Genomic DNA, 25,229 nt, shown 5'->3' with positions numbered 1-25,229 from the left:
GCCACTCCACTGCTAATAAATAAATCTAATGGCCACTAGAGTGATGGTCTCATAAATCGCAACACTAGTACCCAGCAGGTTAAAGTAGAAAAGATGCACACATATCTGATTCAGTAAACTTCTTCTTCTTCTTTTGGCTTTTCCTGGTTAGGGGTCACCACAGCAGATCACCTGTCTGCTCATGATTGCAGTGGAGTTTTACAGTATCAAGTTGCCAGCCTGGCACCCAACCTTCCACAGAAGGCACATACACACACGCACTCACACCTAGGGCCACTTTAAAGTGTCCAATCCACCTACTCCATGTCTTTGGGATGTGGGAGGAAACCGGAGCACCCAGAGGAAACCCACGTGACCACAGGGAGGACATGCAGACTCCGCACAGAAGGCACCCCAGCCGAGGATTGAACCAGAGAACCTCTTGCTGTGAGGCGTCAATGCTAACCACTGCAGCACCGTGATTCATTAAACAATTCAGCAAATACAACCTTGCCTCAGAGGCATACAGTGAATATGCACTGTTATAATGAATAAGCATTTCCAACATCCAAATGCAGATAAGGATCTCAAACTGACCACTTACTCCTTAGACCAAGCACCTCACATCACTTTCTCACTTCTCTCTCTAGGAACATCATGATATCCATGATAACTGCCTTTCACATACACACTTTATAGGGAAAGCTAGTAGAATTCTCAAGTTGCATACACCTTTCAACTTGGCAAGGGAGATTTACTACCTCCTTAATCCCCTTAGATAATAGGCTAGGCACCCAATACACCATTTATCATGCCAGTGTTGATCAAATAATCAACATAAATGCCAATGTGCATAGTGATTTGGCAAATTAGAGATGGACACCAGAAGTTTGACAATTTATAGAGTTAAGTAATACCCTTTTGTCAAATAATAAACAATACATGTATAACTGTGGTGGTGGTGCTGTGGTAGCATTGTCGCCTCACAGCAAGACGTTGTCCCTTTCGATTTTCAGCTAGAGCGTCTTCTGTATGGAGACATGCATGCGTGAAGGGGCGTACCTTCATTGAAGGTTGTGCGTCAGGGCTGGCAACTCGGCATGTAAAAATCTACTGCCAATCATTAGTGGACCGGAGTTCTGCTGTGGCGACCCCTAACTAGGAAAAGCCAAAAGACACAACAACATCTATAACTATCAACCACAAAATCTTAAAAATGAATCATAAAATACTTCAAAAAGAAAGATATTAAATGGTGCCAATACAAATTACATATAGCAAAGGTAAACACATTTGCACAAAAAGCAGAATCATAATTGTATAGATAGAAGAAAACTATATCTAATAAAGGTTAAATTACTTGATTGTCTTAATAGCTTTCAAGAGTATTGCAATCTAAATGCTAAGTTAGCAAAATACTATACAGACAGATTCAGAACAGCTGTCATGTAAATGTTTCCACACCAACAATGACATTACAACCTTCTTTCAGTACAGCATAAATACTTATTTGTTTTTTTTTGTTTTGTCTTTTTTTTTGTTTTGTTTTTGTTTTTTTTTGTAGGAGCAAGAGGTAATTGCTTCAGTTCTTTCCATATACTGTAAAAGCAGCAAAAATACGAATATAATTTCTTATATTGTGTTCATATCCTGGCAGGATGATGTGTTTACAATGCTAACTTGGTCAGAGTGTTTGAACTGCAGGTCTTTTACAGCCCCTGCAATTACAGGCAGCAATTAATTCTTTCTTGAGCCAGAGGCATCTGTTTACAATTGCTGCATTTTTTTTTTTGCAAAAAAAATGTTACAGGTTACACAGATATTTTTTTCCATATTACAAAAAGTAGCAAAAAGAATTCTCCTGTCATTGAAACATCTTACAAATGTAATTTCACAGTGCAATTTCCTATGTAGATTTTACAAAGCTTAATTATAGCTTATAGATGCGTTACAGTACAAACTTTTAAAATGTAGACATTGCATTTTAAATACGTTTGTCTACCATGGCATCATAAATGTTTTAGGTTTATATGGTATTGCTGATTTTTATATTTTTTTAAATGAAAAATTACACATTTGCCAAAAATGATAGTGTTGTGGATAAAGAAAAGTTTATATCTCTGTAATTATGCAAGATAGACCAAGGCATCAGTTGAAGAGCAGTTCATTTTTTTAGAACTTTCCAAAGATGTATGAAAATAGTAGACACCATAATGCTGTCTTCAGCTATTGCACAATATACGCAAATTATGCACATAATATTTTCTCAATATTTAAAAGCAATATTAAGCTACAGTATATGTTAGATGACAAGTATCAGTGCCCCAGATGCCAGCAGGGATAATTACAATGCTTTATTATAAACAGAGAGTATCAATGGCTGCTTTAACTTAATGAAGGGCAATAACTGGGTTTAAAAGGATAAATCAGTATAAACTGTGTTTTAAAGAGGGATCATAGGATCACAGGATCATAGGAAGTTACTAGGCTATTGGACTTGAGGCCCTTATAAGCCTAGCCAAGAGTTTAGCTCATGTTTAGACAAGTCAGCACCCAATGCCCCTGTCCAGCAGGGACACGGGTGGAATCCCAGGGGTGTATTTTCTGTTCATTTCAAAGAAGTCTTTTGAGTAAAGACAAAGGTAAATTTATTAAATAAGTTTCTGCTTTGTACTTGGTACACCATGGATTTTTTTTTTTTGGGGGGGGGGGTTCTGACAGTTGAATTTCTTGCTTCAAAAATTTGACTGTGAAAACAATCAGTATTCTTGTATTGGACAATTTGGGAAGTCTCAAGTTAAAAGGAATATATACCTAAAGGAAATACAGGAACTTGCTTACCTGATGATTGTGCATTTTTAGGAAGCAAAGAGTTAAAAGAAAAGGTGTCACTGGTGCAATAGGTAGTCATCTTTGGTGCAGAAGGCTGTTGATTCTATTTCTCACATCAGGTAAATGGATAGTTGACACTTTGCACTCCTGAGTGTGTCCTTCAGATGAGGCATAAAACAGATGTCCCATCTGCCTTAGTTGGTGGTAGCTCAGGTTGATGTACAAAATCACACAACACCTAATGAAGAGAATAGGGGAAGTTCTTTGATGCCCAGGCCAATTTTCCCCTAGTAGTATAAATACTATCTCAGGTCTTGCCTGAAAAGAGGTTGTTAGCCTGGTGGGATGAACCAAGTAAACAAAGGGTAAATTAATAAAAAAAAAATCCAGCTAGTCCATGATATATAATAATAATAATAATAAAAATAATAAATCCCTGTTGTACCTAAATTAATAGCTTATAGACCTGAAGTCACAAAAACATTATGCATTTGTTTTGATAGCTTTTCTGTTTTCAGCTGTTTTGCAAATATTGTGGCTTATCAGTTTTAAAAGGGCCAGTGTGTCCTGAATTTAGCCCTACTTAAAAATGACAGAATATCTTGACTGCTTCAAAATATTCTTATGAAATTTTAGGGACAAGCCTTCTGGATGGCTAACCTTATACTGAGCATTACATAACCTAGAACCAAACATAAAATACCACAGGGTGACAAGTAACTCTGAATTATCAAAAAAAAAAAACCCTGAGACAGCAGCAGCCCAGCATATAAACTTTAATGAAGCTTCATCCGTAGAAGTATCCAAAAAGTTTTAAATTCCTTTGTACCTGAACCTTGGGGCTTCAGAAGATCACACAACTTACAAAATTCATTAACAATTTAAAAAGACACACTCAAAATCATATAATGCAACAGAATCAGTCATATCAAGCAAACCCAAATCCCAATCATGTGGCTGTGAGTTCAATCAAAATATATAAAAAATGAATGAAAAGCCTTAATATGCTTATATTATATTACTACATAATTAAAATAAGAACAAATGTAATTTTAAGATACATGACATAGAAACCATATAATTTAATCCTGGCATACTATAAGCATTTAAAAAAAAATTGTCACCATAACTCCCTTCTGTCTAAACATTTATTCCATAACCCCGCCCCCGGATTCTTTTCCACTCTTTCTACAGCAAAAAAATACAAAATTATGTGAAGGATTCTGTAATATATGCTTACATAAAGCATTTTTAGTTTTACATTTAGTAATATCATCCTTATGTTCATAAATACATTCCTTCACCTTCCTCTCTCTTACCAACATAGAATGATAGACATTGCTGACATATAGCTATATACACAACCCCCCTAGAATTACAACATAGAAAGTGCAATATAGTATGGATGATTACGTTTGTTTACAGACCCTGGTGTGGAGGGGAAGAAGGAGAGAGCTACAATGACAACAGATGGTGAGTCACCCCATTACTTTGGATTAGGCTATGGATAAGGGCATAGGCATGTGGACCAATTTTCAAGGTGACTTTAAGGTTTATAGTTTTAGTCATATTGATATTGGACAACAGTATGCAAATTTATTGGACAGAGGTTTTATGTTTCTGCCTGCTAGTAGGGCATCAATTTCAGGAGTTATTATAAAACTTAAGTTATATATTAGGAAATTGAATTTTAGTTTGCATTTTAATCAAAACAGTGACCACCCCTCTGATAAAGCTATTTTAAAAAGACCTATTATATTTAATTCCCCAAAAGAGGCTTTGCTGCATTTGTTTTTAAAAGCTAATAAGCTTATAGTTATTTTAAGTTGATATATTTTTATGCAGTAAGGTATCTTAAATGATCGTACTTTGCAATACAAAAGCACTGTAGTTTATTTATAATAGTTTAACATTTGCGAGTGTGTGCAAGATGCACGCACTTGTATTGGTTATAATGTTATTCCCTGAAAAGGGTTATATACTTGCTTATAATTTGAATTTTATTTAGTTTCATGCAAAAGGATACCTTGCAGATTGTATTTTGCTTTACCAAAAAGGAGTAAGGCTTATTTACAAGAGCTAAATATTTAGAATGTGATGCACGCTCTTGCACGTGTCTTAAGCTACTTCTTGAAAAGCGGTGTGTATTTGTTTATACGGTGGATGTTTTTAGCTTTAATAATAACCATTCACGTTATTTATGTTATATTGCCAATATTATTTGTGATTTTAAATGATTACATTTTCATGCAATAAGGTACTTAAAAGAATGCATTCTTCAATACAAAAATGCTGTAACTTATTTATATTAGTTTATCTTTTGCAAGTGTATGCAGGACACACACGTTTGTATTGGTTGTAATGTTATCCCCTGAAAATGGTTATACACCTGTTAATAAATTTGACATTTATTTGGTTTTAATGCAGAAGGATACTTTACAAGATCATGTTGAGCTTTATGAAAGGGATATGGCTTTTAATACGCATGCTTTTGTATTTGTCTTAAGCCACTCTCAGAAAAGGGGTGCGTATTTGTAAATTTGATAGGTTTTTTTAAATGAATCATTGAATCCTATTGGACAGCTAACTCATGATGTTCCCAATACTTTGGCTTGACAGAACTCATTGGTTTGGTCAATTTTGCAAAGGTGTAGGCTCATTAATTCAGTGTGATTGGATGTTTGTTCTTTTTAAACGTCTAATTTTTTATTACTGTTAGGATCTAATGAAGGGTATTTCTGAAAGTGCTTATCCTTTTTATTGTTTTATTGTTTCAAATATATTTTTATTAAAGCTCATTTCTACTGCAGTTAGTTGGTGAATGTGCATCAGCGTGGTGGCCGGAGTAGTTGTTTTACTTGCTGTTGGAATACTAATCTACTACACAGCCTTTGGTTTTCTCCATCCTGTTTTGTCTATTGGTTATAACATTGAATTTAGTAACAGTAGTGTCTGTGCAACAACTGTTCTCAGATAACAGTTATTTTTTTCCATCTGTGGAAAGTACAGTTGTGTAAGTAAATTTACCATAACAGTAGATGTTCAAATGATCACTGCTGCAGTAGCCTTAGCTATAGAGTTACATCTTGCCAAGGGTAAAACAGCTGGCCAACACCCAAACTGTCAGGCAGCTCAAGTAAAACTGATTAAAATGTAAGTCTGCATGCCAAGCCTTTTTGAGCTTTCCTGCAAACAGAGAGAGGGAGGCTGAGCCTTGAAAGGACAATGCTAGGAAGAGCAAAAAGCAAATGCATCCTGGCATGGGCAACACACCATCAATGGAGGGAGGGAGTAGCTACTGCACCAGTGATCATTCAAACATCTACTTTTATAGTAAGTTTACTTATACAACTGTACTATGTGTATGGGTAGATTACTTCCTAACTTACTACATTTGGAAGGTGGAAGTTCAAGAGTCCAGGAGACACTAGAAAGAGTCCTTGCAAACCCTTATCTAGATCTAGAGAAGGATTCAAACTTATAGTGCTTTGTCTATACAGAGAACCAAATTGCAGCTTCTAGAATACTTCTAGAGTCCAACCCTTTCCAAAAAGCTATATATAAAACCAATGCCCTGGTAGAGTGGACCTTGACCCTGCCTGGAATATATATATATATATATATATATATATATTTGTGGTCAGTATAACAAAAGATAATAGCCTGGTGGTGCTGGTAGCATTGTCACCTCACAACAAGACGTTGTCCCGTTCGATTCTCAGCTAGAGCGTCTTCTGTGGAGACATCCGTGAATGGGCATACCTTCGTTGAAGGTTGTGCGTTAGGGCCGGCAACTCAACATGTAAAAATCAACTGCCAATCATTAGTGGACCGGAGTTCCACTGTGGCGACCCCTAACCAGGAAAAGTTGAAAGACACAATAACTTAACAAAAGATAATAGCCTCAGACAACCATTTGGAAATGGTGTGTTGTGACACAGGTTGTCCCTTCTAACCTCCACAAGAAATGATTGCTCCAAAGATCTGATAGATCTAGTTCTGTCAAGATAGTACCTGAGTTGTTTGTGGACATCCACTGTATGGATTATTCTTTCTCCCTCATTTTTCAGTTCAGGAGAGAAAACAGAGAGATGGATAGTTTGTCTTAAAGTAAACTCAGATACTACCTTAGACATAAAAGTACTATTAGTTCTCAAAGAAACACTGCCCCCATGGAAAACGAAATAGAACTGGCTCACCATAAGAGCTTGCAATTCAGATATCCTTCTTGCAGAGGTCAGACCAAACAGTAAGAACATCAAGACAGTCAGGTTAGCTGTTTCAAATGGAGCAACTGTTAGCTTATCTAACAAAGAATTAGGCTCCCCAGGAGGGGAGGGGCTACTGGATTTTTTTGGAGGCCTCCTATGCAAACCCCATTCAAAAACACTTTGACATGAGAATGCATTGAAAGAGGAGGATTCATGAGCAGACATGCTGAAATGAATGATAAATGAAACTTGATAGAGAAACAAGAAAGGCCATAAGATAGTAGCCCACACAAATATTGTAAAACCAGAGAACAACTAGCTCTGAATGGGTGCTGTTATGTTGTTGGCACCAAACAGAAAACCTCTTCTATTTACTAATGTATGATTTTCCAGTAGTAGGCTTTTTGCCTTCATTAGTACCTGCTGCATGTCTTGAATAAACAGAGGAATAAAAGGAATTAAGACCCTCTCATCCAGGCAGTTAGTTGAAGTTGACATGTGTAGGTAGTCAGTTTAAGTTGATTAGTGTAGGAGTGTATGAAGCACTCCTGTTTTTGTGTGAGTAGATACCGTCTGTAAGAAAGCTTGTGGTAATAGGCCCTTGACATTTCCAAAAGAAGGGAGAACCATGGTTGCCAGGGCCAAAAGGGAATCACCACAATGATCTGGGGGGGGGGGGTCCCTTCTGCATTTTCAGCGATACCCTTGATATTAGTGGAAAGGGTAAAAAAGCATACAGAAACATCCCTGTCCAAGGAAAAAAAGTCTTTTGGGATGGAGTAGAATCTTGCCAGGTGATTGCTCAGAGAGGAGGCAAAGAACTCTAGCTGAGAAACTCCCCACAGATGGATCAAATCTCGGAAGACACCCCGATCTACTTTTCATTTGTGAGGGTCTGTTTTCATCCTGCTCAGCTTGTCTGCCACACAGTTTTGCTCTGGCTTTGCACTAGCTGCAGGGAGGTATGATCTGGATTCCCCCTTGCTTGTTAAGGTACCACATGACTGTGGTATTGTCTGCAGAAAACCGAAGAGGTCCCGGGGACCAAAGATGATTCAGAGAGATGACTGCCTTGATCAGGACAAGCATCTTTTATATTTATGATCTTGCATCTGTCCTTAAGGAAGGACAAGGGGAGGCCAACATTTAAGGATATCTGTTGTGTCCACTAAGTGGTTCCTCTTCTGACATATCCCAGCCCTGGGATCTCAAAAGACAAGAGGTGTTGGTGCTCTGACCAAGTAAAAATCAGATACCACTGTATCTTCCTCATGTAAAGTGCTACTGAGGTATCATGAGAATCATATGGGCCATGAAACACAAAATCCTGAGGTATTCCCTCGCAGTGACCAAAGTCTGAGTGGAAAACCCTAGAAATATATCTAGATATAGATCTATTGTTTCCTGTGGAAGAAAAGCTCTTTGAACTGTGGTGTCTTGTTTACATCTCAGAAACAGAATCCTGTGAGAAGGAGTCAAGAAAGACTTTTGAATATTCTTTTGGTGGAATACCAGTTTGTATAAGAGATCTCTCATCCAAGAGAGAGATTACTGATACTTTGAAAAAAGATCCTTCAAAGATAAGCAAGTCATCCAAATATGAAAAATGTGGATACCCTGTAGCCTGCAATGAGCTATAACTAGAGCTAAACACTTTGTGAACACTCTTAGTGCAATGGATAGTCCAGTTAAAAAAACTGATAATGTGATCCAGGTACACAAAACCTTAAGAAACATCTGAAATCTGGATGAATAAGAATGTGATAAGCATCTTAAATCTAATGTTATCAAGAAACTTGAATAAAGAAGCAGAGGTAACAGGTTGTGAATTGGCATCATTTTGAATCTGGGCCCTATCACAAACAGATTTAGGAAAGAAAGACCCAGGATGGGTCTCCAAGCATTTTCTTTCTTTGGTACTAAAACATCCTTAAATAAAAACCCTTTACAATCTGTGAAGAGGGAACTGGCTTTAACACTCCCTGGGGCAGCATATGATAAAAGACTGATGGAAACAAAAGAGTCTAATCTAGCAGATGAGGAATTCCTCCATGAAAATGAGGAACCTGTTGCCATCTGTAACCTTGATGAATGATCTTCAGAACCCATTTGTTTGAAACCACCTGTTACCAAAAAGAAAAAAAGAGATTCATACTTTCTGGATGAAAAAGGAGGTGTCAGAGTAGGAGGGGTAAATTTGGATTTGGGAGTTTCCAGAATTTTTCTTGGAACCCCCTTGCCATTTCTTTCTTAAATATCTGTTTACCTGTATTTTGTTGAGACTGTTTATTTTGTTCCTTAACAAAACTGGATGAGGCGATAGAGAATCCCTTGAAAATTTGGAAACGTGTGGCTGAAAAATCGTAGAGATTCCCTGAATCAGCTTACCCCTTTCATCACCCGTTTTGATCACCTCTGCAGCAGAGAGACTAAAAACTGAATCTTTATCCAAAGGAGAATTTAAAATCTCATTTTTATCATTTGGGAGGTTCTGAGAACACAGCTAAGCAAACTTACTCAAAACAGTACCAGTGGGCATACCCCTCGAAGAAGTATAACACATTCATACACACAATGTATTTAATGCGTAGTGACTTGAAGAAATTTAATTATTTACATCATATTTTCCTTACAAGAAGAAACTGCAGACAAAATATTCCTTATACATTTGCAATTAGTCAGGACAAACCTTTATATATGAGCCTGACAATTCAAAATTGTGAGAATCAAAGTTGCAGAAGTATGCACTTTTTTTCCCATACATATCAATAATTGTTCCATCCTTATCAAAATAATAGGATTGGAATTAACTAAATGTTTTGCAGAAGGATTAACTACAGTTATAACTGCTGGATCAGGTTTATGAAGAGTGTATAAAACCTTAAAAATAGAGGAACTTTACACATCCTATCTGCCTTTATAGGTGCGTTTGGCTGACTGTCAAAGAAAAATTGCAGGCAGTAACACACACATCCTCCAAAGCTGACAGAACTTGAGGAATGGGTGCAGGTTCTGAAAATGCATTCTGTAACAACTCATACTATTTTCTTAGGAACTGAGAAACCTCATTGTTCTCTTAATGAAAATACTGGCACATTCTCAATAGTCTCAGAGAAAGAGAAACCCCACAAAGTGTGTCAGAAACTGAGATCTCCTATGAGAATCTGTGGAAAAAATGCTCTATGTGTCCATTTATCCTTCTGTCCTATTTCAGAATCTTGAATCTCTTCAGAAAAGGTGGTGTCCCTAATTTTTTTACCTGAAACTCCTTTACAAGAAGGACCAAAAGCAGCCTGAATTAAACCCTGTGGCAGACCTAGTAAACTACTCCAGCCTGAATTAAACCCTGTGGCAGACCTAGTAAACTACCCCTGTCTAAGGAAATTTTAGGAGCAGTAGATATGTATTTAGTTTTCTGTTTCATTTTGACAGGAAAAATTGGGCCAACAGTGTTATTAGTGGGAGCAGCTGCAGCTTTCCCAGGGATGGGCAGAACATTCTGGCAAAACAGGGAAGCTTTCTATGTTCCCTCTCCCAGGAGCAACAACAGTGTCTCTCCCATGACCCCAACAGCCGCAGAGGACATGGCTAGCCCCTGGTTCATAGTGGCTGTAGGTGCTACAACCGAGGGATCCAGAGTAAATGATTAATGGTCTGAGATTCAATTAATGGCCATAGCAGAGTCACCCATCTGCAACTGAGGCAAATTGCTTGCCTGCTTTGATAACAAAGGCTGTGTTTGCTTAACTTTTTTGTGGCTGGAAGAAGGAAGAAGGAAGAAGGACCAAACATAGGACACTGTCAAGTCAAAAATAGTGCCTCTTTCCCCAAGGAAAAGCAGCAGCAAATGTCAGTAAAAACAAAAAGTCATTAAAAGTCACTTTTTTCACAAACATAGTAAAATAACACTTTTAAACACTTTACCAGCCCCACAAATTAAAATAAGCAAACTTTCCCCAAAGAAAAAATGGTTTCAATTACTTTAAACAACTTTTAAACTAGCAGGGAAAAAGTGTTTCCATTTAAAGGTATAGCACTGTCTCATGACAGTCCATTAAGCACAAACTACTAGCTTTAAAATAACTTTTCCTGAAGAGGAAAGTAAACCATAATTACTAAAGTGAAGCTTTTTTCTCCAAAGGGAACTTATCTGCCCAGTAAAGGAACAGCACAAACTATCAGTCCTCAAAAGCCTCAGTGAACATCCTTTTAGGCGGCAGTAAAATTCTGGAGAGTTTGGTTCCCAGTTTGTCTTTTATCCAGCTCAGCTCACACTGCCTGACAGTTGTGTATGCATGGAAGGTGCTCTGAAGTTTTGGAAACTTCCCAGCTGTTATATCCTTGTCAGGATATAACTCATAGCTAATTTACTGTTGCAGTAATCAATATGATGAACATTTCTCTGTATCCACACAGACCCTCTTTCTCCACTTACAAATAGTGACTCAAATAATATAATGTCTTTAGGATATGCTTTTTATCCTTTGTGGAATTCCCAATCTAAATATGTGCTAAACAAAAAGACAGCATAACAACAAACAAAGAAAAAACGTTTGTCGAAACACTGTAAATACCACCAATTGAAGTACAAAATATTGTAGAAACACTGAATTCACCAAACAATCTTTTTTGGAAACACTGAACAGACAACAAACTCTTTGTGGAAACAATGAATGTACCATAAACCGTGAAAACACCAAACATGCCACAAACTCTGTGGAAACACTGAACATAATGCAAACTTTGTAGAAACACTGAACATACCGCAAGATTTGTGGAAACAATGAACAAAACTTTTGTGTGGCAACACAGGATATGCCACAAATTCTTGTGGAAACAAACATACTACAAACACTTCCCCTTTTCCAGGCACAAATATTGTAAAAATACATTTAGTAACATCAGTGTCCGTGTCACAATTGTTCTCAGATAACAAAGTTATTTTTCCTATCTTTGGAATTCCCTGTATTCACACAAGCCCCCTTTCATCACTTACAAATAATGATGTAAATTCACTTTGTAAATGTAATGTCTCAAACAATTTAATGCCTTAGGATTTCCTTTTTCTTCCAGTGTGGAATTCCCAGTATGGGTGCAAGTGTTCCCTTACACTTTCAAAGAAATATCTCAATGGAGAAAATAAGTCTTAGTCATGATGTTTTACGCATGGTGTTCTAATGCTCTGTACCCAGGTTAATTTCTGTAATACAGTTTTTATTTATCTCTCTATCTCTTTATATGTTTATTTGTTTTTTTGCTTACATATTTATTTATTTATAGTAGCTAATAACATAACTGTTTGAAAAATAGTATCAAAGCAATAAAAAGTAACATGCAACATTTGATTATGCTCAGTATACATAACTTGATACAATTGTGTTAGTGGCCTAATATGTACATCATCATCATTATCAACATCAATCCCCTTTTTCCCATTTTCGACATGAGGTCGGTTGTCGTGTTAACTGTCACCAGCTTTCTTGATTCAGTGCAACACTCCTGCTTTCTTCAACACTCATGCCTGTTGCAGATCTTCATACGCAATCCATCCACCTCTTTGCTGGATGCCTTTATTTCCTGTTACCTTCTTCCTGTCTGTCCCGATCTTCTTCACAAGATTGTCTTCTGATTTTTTGCACTTGTGCCTGAACCACCCTAATCTGTTCTCTTTGATCTTTTCTGCAATTGGAGCTACTTTGGCTTCTACTCTTATGTCCTCATTTCTTTGTGTGTCCAACAGTGTGCATCCTACAATCTGTCTCAGGGACTTCATTTTCATCACCTCAAGCTTCCTCATCTTCTCTGCCTTTACTGTCTAGGTTTCTGTACCATATGGTAGTACTGGTCACACCTGTTTGTTTTGCACCTTACCTTTCAGCTTCTTTGTCATTTTTGTGTCATACACTGTACCTAACACCCTATGTCAGTTGGCTGCAGCCCCTCTGATTCTATCTTTGACCTCTTCATTCAGACTTCCCTACTCCTCACCCACCCCTCCTGATACTAGAAGCTGTTAAGCTATTCCACTATCTTCCCTTCTATCATAATTCTCTGCTTCTTATTTTCCTAATTTGCTGCCATTACCACAGTCTTATCAGTACTTAGCTTCATCCCATGTGCCTTCAGTTTTGCATTCCATTGTCATATCGTTTGCTGAAGTTCTTGCTTAGAGTCTGCCTGTAATGCCACATCATCTGCATACAGCAACTTTGTTGATCTGTCCACTCTGACCTTTTTGCTAATGTAGTCCATCACCAGTATGAACAGAAGTGGGATCAGAGGTGAACTCTGATGCACACCCACTCCCACTGCGAACCCCTATGTGAGACTGAACAATGGTCATACTTGAGTCATTGGATCTTTGAACTGCATCTACTATTCTATGTAATCTTTTATCAATCACCCTCTCCAAAACTTACATGCAATGGGACAGGAGTTTGATACCTCTGTACCTTCCACAGTTGTACTGTGCTGTACTGTGCAGTCCAAACCCATAGCAGTGTGGAGAGAAAGCCATATCCCAGATGAATGAAGAGTAAGCATACTCATGCCAGTGTACATGAACAAAGGAGACATCCACAACTGTGAGCAGTACAGAGGCATATAACTCTAGAACTTTAGAACGTTCATGCAATGTGACAGGAGAGGGTGATTGATAAATGGATACACAGAGTAGTAGAATGTAAGATAGGAGATGAGAAGTTCAGAGTCAGATCAGGATGCAGCATAACTGGCTCAATCCAAAATATATGAAGAAGATACACCAGGACAATGGAAGTCAACCAGATAAATTCCAGAAAAGCGATTTATTAAGAACAATAAAAGAGCAGTAAAAAGTAGTAAGCGCTTTTACGTCTACCAGGACGCTTCATCAGACATAACTATACACTTGATTAAACAGTCTTATATAGTAAAATGTACTCCTATTGAAAAACAGCTACATAAATATAGCAATAAAGAACTAGTTCATTGGTGCATATAGAACAAATGAATAGTCATGTCACAATTAATAATTAATGAAGTATCAATTTTAAAATGAATAAACAATAAGGAACACTAGTAAATACACATAAAAAAAAAAATATATATATATATATAAAAATAAATAATATATATATATATATATATATATATATATATATATATATATATATATAAATATATACATATATAAAAATATATATACATAAAATATATATACATAAAAAGTGTGTCCTCTTCTTAAAAATATGTGATATTTCATATAACATTCAAGGGTATATCATATATCAATGTTTAAATGGTCTATCTGCTAGGAAAGGTCTCAAGGAAATTTTATCATTGAGACCATGACCCCTATCTGCTGCTAGCTTAATTATCCATTTCACTTCCTTTTTCTCTGTATTTTTCCGCAAACACCCTAGTCTCTCTGTATTATAAATATGTTCTAAAACCATAAAATTAAATATATGTGTACTATCTCGTTGTAACACATGATTGGCCAAAGCATTGGTTTCATTTTCCTTGTTGATGGCATAAATATGTTCCCTAATACGCTCCCTTAGTGTTCTGGTAGTCATGCCTACATAAAAACATTGACATTTCTTGCAATGACCTAGATAAATCACATTTCTAGATCTGCAATCTGCATATTTATTAAATTCATATCTTTTACCTGTATCTGGATATATAAATTAATTCGAATTCTTAATATAACTACATTGATTGCAAGTACGACATGCATGCGTACCTTTTCTTTGGGAAACTAAACCCTCATTCTTGTTTTTTTCGTAACATAATAATCTCTTAAGTGACTTTGTATTCTTATAGCTGAATGCTGGTCTATCTCCTACTATTCTCATAATGTCATCATCTAATTGTAAAATATTCCAATGCCTCTTAATTATATTCACAACAGAAGTATTATTATTAGTATAAGGTATCACTATCCTTTTCCTATTATTGACATTATTATATCTACCCTTGACTGAAAACGTATTCCTATGAACGTATGGTCGATCAATTCCTTTACGTTCTACCTTATATAATCCACTAAGGTCTTTCTTATGATAACCTCTGTCTAAAAACTTATTTTCCTTATTCCCTATAGCTTCTGTAAACACTAAATCATCACTAGCGATTCTTGAAAAACGCGCAGCTTGATTCCTGACAATATTCCTGTGTATATACGGAGGGTGCATGCTATCTCTATGGAGTATAGCATTCCTTCTACAGGGTTTATGATAGACCTCTGTTGTAATTCCCCCATTAACTTTTCTAAGTAGTACATCCAAGAACTCAATTTTTATCTGTGATATAGTACTCGTTAGCTCTAAAAATGTTGTGGTACCATTGACATATCTAATAAATTCCTGTAAGGTGGTAAGATCCCCTCCCCAAATCAGAAATACATCGTCCACAAATCTTCTATAACATTTAATGTATTTAGAATAAATAGCATGTTCTAAAATATAGGTGGATTCCCAGTATGCCAATACTAAGTTCGCATATGAATTGGCACATGATGTGCCCATCGCTACTCCCTTAAGAGATTATTATGTTACAAAAAACTTAAGAGATTATTATGTTACGAAAAAAACAAGAATGAGGGTTTAGTTTCCCAGAGAAAAGGTACGCATGCATGTCGTACTTGCAATCAATGTAGTTATATTAAGAATTCAAATGAATTTATACATCCAGATGCAGGTAAAAGATATGAATTTAATAAATATGCAGATTGCAGATCTAGAAATGTGATTTATCTAGGTCAATGCAAGAAATGTCAATGTTTTTATGTAGGCATGACTACCAGAACACTAAGGGAGCGTATTAGGGAACATATTTATGCCATCAACAAGGAAAATGAAACTAATGCTTTGGCCAATCATGTGTTACAACGAGATAGTACACATATATTTAATTTTATGGTTTTAGAACATATTTATAATACAGAGAGACTAGGGTGTTTGCAGAAAAATACAGAGAAAAAGGAAGAGAAATGGATAATTAAGCTAGCAGCAGATAGGGGTCATGGTCTCAATGATAAAATTTCCTTGAGACCTTTCCTAGCAGATAGACCATTTAAACATTGATATATGATATACCCTTGAATGTTGTATGAAATATCACATATTTTTAAGAAGAGGACACACTTTTTATGTATATATATTTTTATGTATATATATTTTTATATATGTATATATATATATATATATATATATATATATATATATATATATATATATAAAACATTTATTTTTATATGTATATATTTTTATGTGTATTTACTAGTGTTCCTTATTGTTTATTCATTTTAAAATTGATACTTCATTAATTATTAATTGTGACATGACTATTCATTTGTTCTATATGCACCAATGAACTAGTTCTTTATTGCTATGTTTATGTAGCTGTTTTTCACTAGGAGTACATTTTACTATATAAGACTGTTTAATCAAGTGTATAGTTATGTCTGGTGAAGCGTCCTGGTAGATGTGAAAGTGCTTACTACTTTTTACTGCTCTTTTATTGTTCTTAATAAATCGCTTTTCTGGAATTTATCTGGTTGACTTCGATTGTCCTGGTGTATCTTCTTCATATATTTTGGATTGTATTACTTTTTGAGAAGATACTCTACCCTGGTTTGTGTTTTTTTGCTTTTCTGTTACAACTGGCTCAATGTTTTCAGTGAGACATATAATTGAGAAGAGGCTAAAGATGAGAAAAAGAGTTCATTTGGGCATTCCTGGACTTGGAGAAAGTATATGACAAGGTCCCAAGAAAACTGATTTGGGCAGTCCTGCAGTGGTTTGAAGTCCTGGAAACATTAGTACAGGCTATGTACAAGGCCCCAAAGACTCAAGAACAAACAGTGTTTGGTCTCACCTAGGGGTTCCCAGTGGGAGTGGGGGTACATCAGGGTTCAGCTCTAAACCCACTGCTGTTCATACTGGTGATGGACTACATTAGCAAACAGGATGGAAGGGACAGATCAGCAAAGTTGCTGTATGCAGATGATGTGGCATTACAGACAAATTCTGAGCAAGAACTTCAGGAAAAGATAGGGGAATGGAATGCAAAATTGCACATGAATGAAACTAAGTACAGATAAGATAGTAGCAATGGCAGCAAATTGGGGAAGTCAGAAGAAGTTGATAATTGGGATAGAATGGAAGACAGTGGAACAGGTTAACAGCTTCAAGTATCTAGGAGGGATGCTTAAGGAGAAGGGAAGTCTGAATGAAGATGTCAATGCTAGAATTAGAGAGACTGCAGCCAACTTGCATAGTGTCAGGTGTACCATATGACAGAAGAATGCCAATTAAGCTGAACAGTAAGGTATACAAAACAGTGCTGCAACTGGTACTACTGTATGGTACAGAAAACTTGGCAGTAAAGGTAGAGGAGATGAAGCTATAGGTGATAGAAATTAAATGCCTGGGACAGGTGTTAGGATGCACACTGTGGGACAGATGAAGAAATGAGGACATAAGAGCAGAAGCCAAAGTAACTCCAATTGCAGAAAAGATCAAACAGAACAGATTACACTGTTTTGGGCACATGTGTAGAAAAGCAGAAGACAATCTGGTGAAGAAGATTTGGAACAGACAGGAAGAAGGCAAGAGGAAAAGAGGGCATCCATCAAAGAGGTGGATGGATTGTGTGAGAGAAGATCTATGACAGTTAGTGTGATGGGTTCCTTCTTTGGGCCAGCTATCAAGGAGACTCAGTCCTCACCAATGACTCCAGTGAGGGACAGTCACTAAGAGCAAAGATGGATTCACATAGTATTTTCAGATGCAGCTTCCTGCACCAAGCACAATTTCCCTTAAGAGCACACAGGGAGCAAACTATAGACCTGGTGCTGGACTCTCCTTCTCTATCCAGACCCACACAAAACTCCACACTGACCACTTTGGAGGTCTGTGTCCCTATTCCCAGTAGCTGACACACACTTGGATATTGAGTTTCACACACACACACACACACACACACACACACACACACACACACACACCTGGGAAAAGCTGGCACCAATTTACTAGCTGTGCCCCTTTCTGCCCAGATTTTGATGTAATCATGCTGCCACCAGTCAGCTACCCTGCAGCTCTTACAAAGGGTACCCAATTATACTGTGTAAAATTAATACTAATACAAATGGTAGAGTGTGACCAAAGCAGCAACACTTTCAGGAGTGGATGCCGTGTCACTAAAACAAAAAAAAATACTCTTGAGGTATTAAAAGTATTCTCTAAGGGACCAGCCACAATGAAAGGTATTAAAACATTTAATAATAAATAATAAAACAGAAAACTGGAAAATACTGAATACCATAAACAACAGAGTTTCAACCACAGAGATATAAAAAATACAGTTGGATAGTTTCTCACAGAAGCAGAAAACAATACTGTATTATTCTCACTAAATGTCCCTGACTAAGTAAAGAATTACTGTTCTTTGACTACATACTAAAGCAAGGCAAGCTGGTGCCTGCTGAGAGTCTTATTACAGCAAAAGCCAGATGATGTCTGTCTCTGTCTTTGTGGATGTATGAAATATATATCTTGTCAGAAATCATTCCTGTCAGGTTCCAAAGTGCTGCTGTAAGAGTTCAAAAGAAACAAGATGCTGGTTAGAGGAAGAAATCACCTCTGGTCACCTGATTCTGGTACAATACACACACAGAGCTTTGCTAAGATCTGTAGCAGCATCTGACAACTATAACACAATTCCAAACATTCCACCCTTCCAGGGTTCTCAGATAAACATATACATTTAACCAGATGTAATAATACTGTCTGACATATATGTATATCTCTTTTCTGTCCAGCAGGACCCACTGTTGATGCTGTTTTTAACACAAGCACGTTTCCAAATATATTTTTATCTCAAACATCTGAAAAATAAGTGTGATGGGCAAATAATATAAAATTCATTGCAAAACTCCAGCTACCTCTGCTGGCATACATATACATGTACTGGTCTACTCTCCCTGGCACAGATGGCACTATCTCATAACATCATAGTCAGGCATGATTGTCAAAGACAGCTGGAGTGTGACATTGAATTAAGTTAACACAATGCCCCAACTCCATGTAAAAAAGGAGGAAAAAGGGGGTTGATGATCATGATTTCAACACACTAGTTATTTGAGAGTTTAAGTTATTGCTGTAGGTTTTGGGCATCAGAGGTTGATTTGACAATGACTCTTAGTTTACAGTCATCTGCAGACTTGGACAGCCAGAGGTCTTGGTTCTTGGTCCAGTGATCAGTAAAATAAATGCTGAACATAAGAGGTCCCAGCACTGAGGCATGCAAGACATCACTGGTTACCATTATGGTCTCTGATGAGGCAGCTGCTACCTGCATCATATGGATTTTGTCTTTTAGCCAGTTTGGTATCCATCTTCCCTCATAGGGATCTATTTGTAATGCATTAACTTTGCTAATTATGCTAGAATGGAGGATGGTGTCAAAACACTCAACTCTCCTTGTTAATAAGGAGAAATTAATCGTAGGCACTAAACCTATAATTGCAAAGTACCTCGCAAAAGTAAAGGAAAACAGCTCTTGTACTTTACAAAAAAAGCACCTAAACAGGCATGTCCAAGGGTCAGCTTCCAGTGATTTCTCCTGTCCACCTGGTGAATCTGGGCATACTGGGGCAATGCAGCAACTGCCTCATGTACACTGACAACCCTCTCCTCCTACCACCCAACTCTAAAACCTGCGAGAGATGCACTTACATAGCCAAACTGGAAGCAAAGCTCACTCCAGCCATGATTGTGCTAGACAGTCAAGAGGAGAAGGTTAACACTTGCACTACACCTCAAGCAACACATAGCTCTTCAAAACCCACACCATCAACACCCACACATAGCAACACTAAACCCACATATGTGGAGGCCCTTAACATTAACCTGCCCAAGCAACAAGGACTTCTGAAGCTGAACTGCAAACAAACACCAGTCATAACCAAAGTGACACATAGCTCACAACACCAGTGTGCCTCCCAACAACAGCCCCTAAGGAAAGACAATGTACTCAACACTTTAGTCATAGGTGACTCTATAGTCAGGCACACTGATGTCCCACTCACCAGGCTGAACATGGAGAGAATTGCAGTTGCCTGTCGGGTGCCAGGATCTGCCACATAACGCATGCAATCAAGTCACTCCACAACAAGTACAAATACGACTCTGTCATTGTCTATGTTGGAGTGAATGACTTGATACATACCTCCCAGGACTACATGAAAAGAGACATGGAACAGCTCTCAGATCATGAGGCCCAGGCAGGTATGACCATAGCCCTGAGTATCATCCTGCCTTCACCCAGAATGATACCACAATATAAGGACAAAATGATTGACAATTGGCTAAGCTTCTGGTGTCATTCAGAGGGGATCCAGTATCTGTTTGCCTGGGAAGACAAGAGCGACAAACCATGATGCTTTGCCAGAGATAGTCTGCATCTGTCACCCCTGGGATTCAGGTTACTGGCTAAATCTCTTGCCACCCCTATAGTGCCTTTTTTAGGCAAGGTTCAAAGGACAAAACCACCACCATAACAGATACAAGCATGCAAAATCTGAAGTTAATGCTACTCAATGCTAGAAGTCTACACCTCAAAATGCACTCTCTCGAGGCACTCCAAAAAATGGTGAACATCAATATCTGTGCAGTAACTGAGACCTGGCTCAAGACTCAAGAGAGCACCCCTGCAATACCAGGCTACAACTCTTACCACACTTTTTGGCCACCAAACCAAGACCGAAACTCTAAAGGTGGAGGAGTGTCCATATTCAACAAGGATATTCACACCTCCAGGGTAGTTGCCCAACACAATGCATCTGAAATTCTCTAGGTACAACTAACACTAGGTAAGACTGCAATCCAAATTATAGCTTGCTACATATCCCCCACCATGCCCCAAGATTCTCACTACACCTTTCTAAACATACTGGAAAATATTAAGATACAACCAAACGCCCTAATACTGGGTGATTTCAACTACCCTGCCATTACCTGAGAAAACTACTCGGGTACCAACAACTTTTCCCAACGGTTCTTGGAATTCATAAATTCCAACTCCCTGGATCAACTAATCCATTGTCCCACCAGGGGCTCCAATATCCTAGACCTGGTCATTACCAACATGGGAGATAGATGCTCCACACCAGTGGTCACACCCTCATTGGTAAGGTCTGACCATAAGCAAATCACCCTTGACATCCGCATCCCACCACCACCCACCAGTAAGGAAACCTCTGTAAAAAACTTCTCCAAAGCCAACTTCATGCTACTCAAGTCAGAAGTGACAAACTTCATGGCACACATGCAGATGGGGTCTGAAAGTTCAACTGCTGAATCCTACACTAAGGCACTGTATGAGCACATCCACTCATGCATGATTCGTGCCATCCCAAATACAACTAAGATGCTCTCCTCCAAAAAAGGAAGCCAATCTGGTGGTCCTCTGCCATAAACAAACTATACAACAGAAGGAAGAAACTGTTGCAGAAAAGAGAAAAATCCAAGGATGCCAAAAACTCCCTTATCAGCCTCAGTAAAAAGCTGAGATCCCTCATAAAATCCTCAAAAGCAAGTTACGAAAATAAAATTGCCAAAGATTCCAAAGACAACCACAAGGCATTATATAGTTAGGTCAAGAATCTAAATGGCAATGCTCAGATCTGCTCTGAGCTACAACAGAATGGCATTAAATATACTGATCCCAAGGATATTGCCAATATCCTGACAGATCGATTTAGTGCCAACATCACCCCCTTTTCACCCCTAAAGGGCCCATCTCAATACCAAAAGATTGCCAAATTCCATTAATCATGGCAACACAGGTGGAAACCGCACTCTCCAAAGCTAAGAATACAGCATCCATGGGACCAGATGATATCCGGGGTTGTGTACTACATGAACTACAAAATGAACTAGCACCTCACCTAAGTGTCATGTTTAAACAAAGCCTCACCTCAGGCTTTGTGGCCACTGAGTGGTGCACAGCTACAGTTATCCCACTCCACAAGGAGGGATCCACCTTGGATCTCAGGAACTACTGTCCCATCAGTATGACGAGCCTGATCTGCAAGGGCATGGAACACATTATCATGGAACTTATAAACAAAGACACTGGCAACCTTCAAACACTGGGCCCCACCCAGTCTGGGTTCGTGAAGGGCTGATCTTGTCTCCTGAACTTGATTGACTTCTTTGAATCAGTCTCCAGATCTGTGGACGAGGGTAAGGCAGTCCACACAGCCTATCTGGACCTCACCAAGGCCTTCAACACCATCCCCCACTCTGGAATCATAGTTAAACTTACTAAGCTGGGCATAAATCTCTACGTCACTCGATGGGTTGCCAGCTGGATTACTGACAGAACCCAGACTGTAAAAGTAGCCGACTCCAAATCCAGCTTCAGACAAGTGACAAGTGGAGTACCTCAGGGTTCAGTCCTGGTACCGCTCTTGTTAGGCATCTACTTCTCTGAAGTACAGGCCATCACTAAGGAACTCTGGCTAACAAAGTTTGCAGATGACTGCAAACTGGGAGCCATTATTGAATCCCCAAATGATGTGGATATTCTACAAAGGGGCCTTACAGAAACAGATGCTTGGTGCCAGATCCATGGGCTCAAGCTTAATGCCAAAAAATGTATAGTTATCCCCTTTGGGAAAAAACATGTACCAATGAATTACCACATAGTTGGCAGTACATTAAACACCAAAAGTGTGATGAGAGATTTAGGGACACAGGTGGACAGTGGTCTCACCTTCGATAACCACATCGCCACAACAGTCAGGAAATCCTTCTATATGGCACACCTCATCACTAAGGGCGTTTCATCCAGAAAAAAGGAGGTCATTGTCCCACTATACTCATCCCTCATTAGACCCATTACAGAGTATAATGCCCCATTTAGTGTGTACCTCACAAGACATCTGCAACAGATGGAAAGGCCGCACAAATACCTCACTAAAAGAATCTCAGGCCTAAAGCAGATGCCATATGCTGACCATCTAAAAAACCTCCAGCTATACTCTGTGACATATCGTCTGCTCAGAGGTGATCTCTGCTTAACATACAAGGCCATGTCAAACCCTGAGCTTTTGGACATGCTCCACTTAAAGAAATCCCAATCCCTCAGAGCCACATACTCCAGGGATCTAAACCTTGTCATCACAGTAAACAAAACATGCTGGAGGGATAGGTTCCTGACCAAGAGACTCCTCATACTCTGGAATAGACTGCCCATACATGTCAAGCAGAGTGCCTCATTGGACCTCTTCAAAAGGAACCTTGATGATTGGATGGGAGATAGGAAATTCACCCCGGGGATCATGTCAGTCGCCCTGCTTGACAGGGGTCCAAGGAAATAAATATTGTGGGAAGAAATATCCAGGAGAATTGTTATGGCTAGACTTGTATAGGCCCTAGGGCCGATAGCCTAGTACCAACCTATGAACCTATGAACCTATAAATGCCTGGGCCAGTTCAAGGTACACTGTGTGGACAGTATACATGCTGTCAGTAGCCTGAGTTACCCTTTCAAAGATGTTAACTAGATTCATTAAACAGGATCTGCCCTTGAAAAAGCCAGGTCTAGCCCAATGAGATTTTAATATCATAATCTATTAGGTCAGTCATAATATATTCTATTACTTTGCAAATACTTGTCAGTCAGATTGACCCATAATTCCCAAAGTCAGTGGTGGGGTCAGCTTTGTAGAGAGGCATCACTATTGCTATACACCAAATCTCTTATTCAAAATCAGTGGCCGAAGTCAGATTAAATAGTTTAAGCAGTTACTCTGCCAGGGCTTGTTTACTAATGTTTATTAAACAGCCAGGTATACTATCAGGTCCCATGGAGGAAGTGTTTTTGGTCTTGGAGAGCACCTTTAGTACATGTTCCTTAGTGATTATGGCAGATCTGAGAAGTTCAAGAACACTGTCCAAAGCTAACAACGATAGCAACAAAATAATCCACAGATCCAGAAGGAATAACACAGCGGAAGCAATAATACGTCCTTTTAATAAAACCACAGCTCGCACACAATTGAAAATAATGTAGCAGGAACACACACACACACACACACACACACACACACACACACACACACACACACACACACACGCGCGCACACACACACAGTCTATACTGGACATGATACTGATTTCTTATATTTTTTAGCTCTTGAATATTATGAAAATGTAGATTTTGTAGCATAAAATGCTTATCTCAAATTCTAGTGAAGTAACAAGCTTTCTCTAAATTTTTTATCATTGACTTTTACCTTTCTTAGTTGGGCAAACGGTGGAGGGATAGTGACAGAGATGACCTCCTGGATGAGTTTGGGTCTGAAAATGAGGAAGAACTTAGAGCTCTGCGACTGAAATCCTCATCTCAACAAGAGGTAAAAAATATAACCCTTCTTTTTCTTCTTGTAAGAATCTCGGAGATCATCTTTCACTGTACTAATAACAAAGCAGGTAATTTGTGACTGAAACCAAAGTCACCCTTAGTGGTGAGAGAATAAGGCAAAAGGTTATAGGTTAAACTTTTAATGTTAGAAATTATTTATTTTATTTTTTTTATTTATTTACATTTGTTGACCGGGAGTGTCCAACTGGACGTATGTCCATTTTCAGCGAAGGCCCGGGGAGAAAAACTCCACAGTTAAAATAAACAGACAGTAGTAACATTGGATTACATAGCGATTAACAGTTTAACATAGCAATTACTTACAACATATTTACAGATGAAGAACATAGTACATCAGTAGACAACTAGAATCTTTATCTGTGAAGTACATAACAGACATTAACAAATGTTACAATAAGAAGTTCCTGCTGTATAAAAAGTACTAGGCTTATGGGCATCTGAGCTTGCTATAATCAAGGTAGTTAGTGGAGTGGAAAGAAAGGTAGTGGTTGGATGGGGTGGGTGATATTAGAGTGGGAGTTGCAATGGCATAGCCAGCATGTTTTTAGGTGCACTTTTAGTAAAGTTTTGAAGTGGGTGCATGATGGTATGGAGGTAATTGTGGGTGGAAGGGAGTTCTATAATTTGGCTATGGTGCAAGAGAACAGTGCTTCACCAGCAGAGTTATTGGCTTTAGTGATCTGCAAGTGATTTTTGTTGCTGGATCTTAGTGGTCTGGTGGTGCGATAGGGTTGGAGTAGATTCTGGAGGGATGGGACATTTAGT

The 25,229-nt window shown here is 38.2% G+C and overlaps 1 protein-coding gene across 1 annotated transcript in view; it reads left to right on the top strand.

Moving 5' to 3' along the window:
- Nucleotides 1-25,229, top strand: part of PDZD4 (PDZ domain containing 4) — a 671,734-nt gene that overhangs the window by 527,353 nt on the left and 119,152 nt on the right. The window contains exon 6 of the mRNA XM_044080016.1: nucleotides 24,325-24,435. Coding sequence (XP_043935951.1) covers nucleotides 24,325-24,435 — 111 coding nt within the window. The remainder of the gene's footprint in view (nucleotides 1-24,324; nucleotides 24,436-25,229) is intronic.

Source organism: Protopterus annectens, chromosome 8.part0 (genome assembly GCF_019279795.1).
Source record: "Protopterus annectens isolate FY-2018-M chromosome 8.part0, PAN1.0, whole genome shotgun sequence".
Classification (NCBI taxonomy): Eukaryota; Metazoa; Chordata; order Ceratodontiformes; family Protopteridae; genus Protopterus; species Protopterus annectens.
The sequence above is the reverse complement of the archived record's forward strand: the minus strand, read 5'-3'. Positions and strand labels throughout refer to the sequence as shown.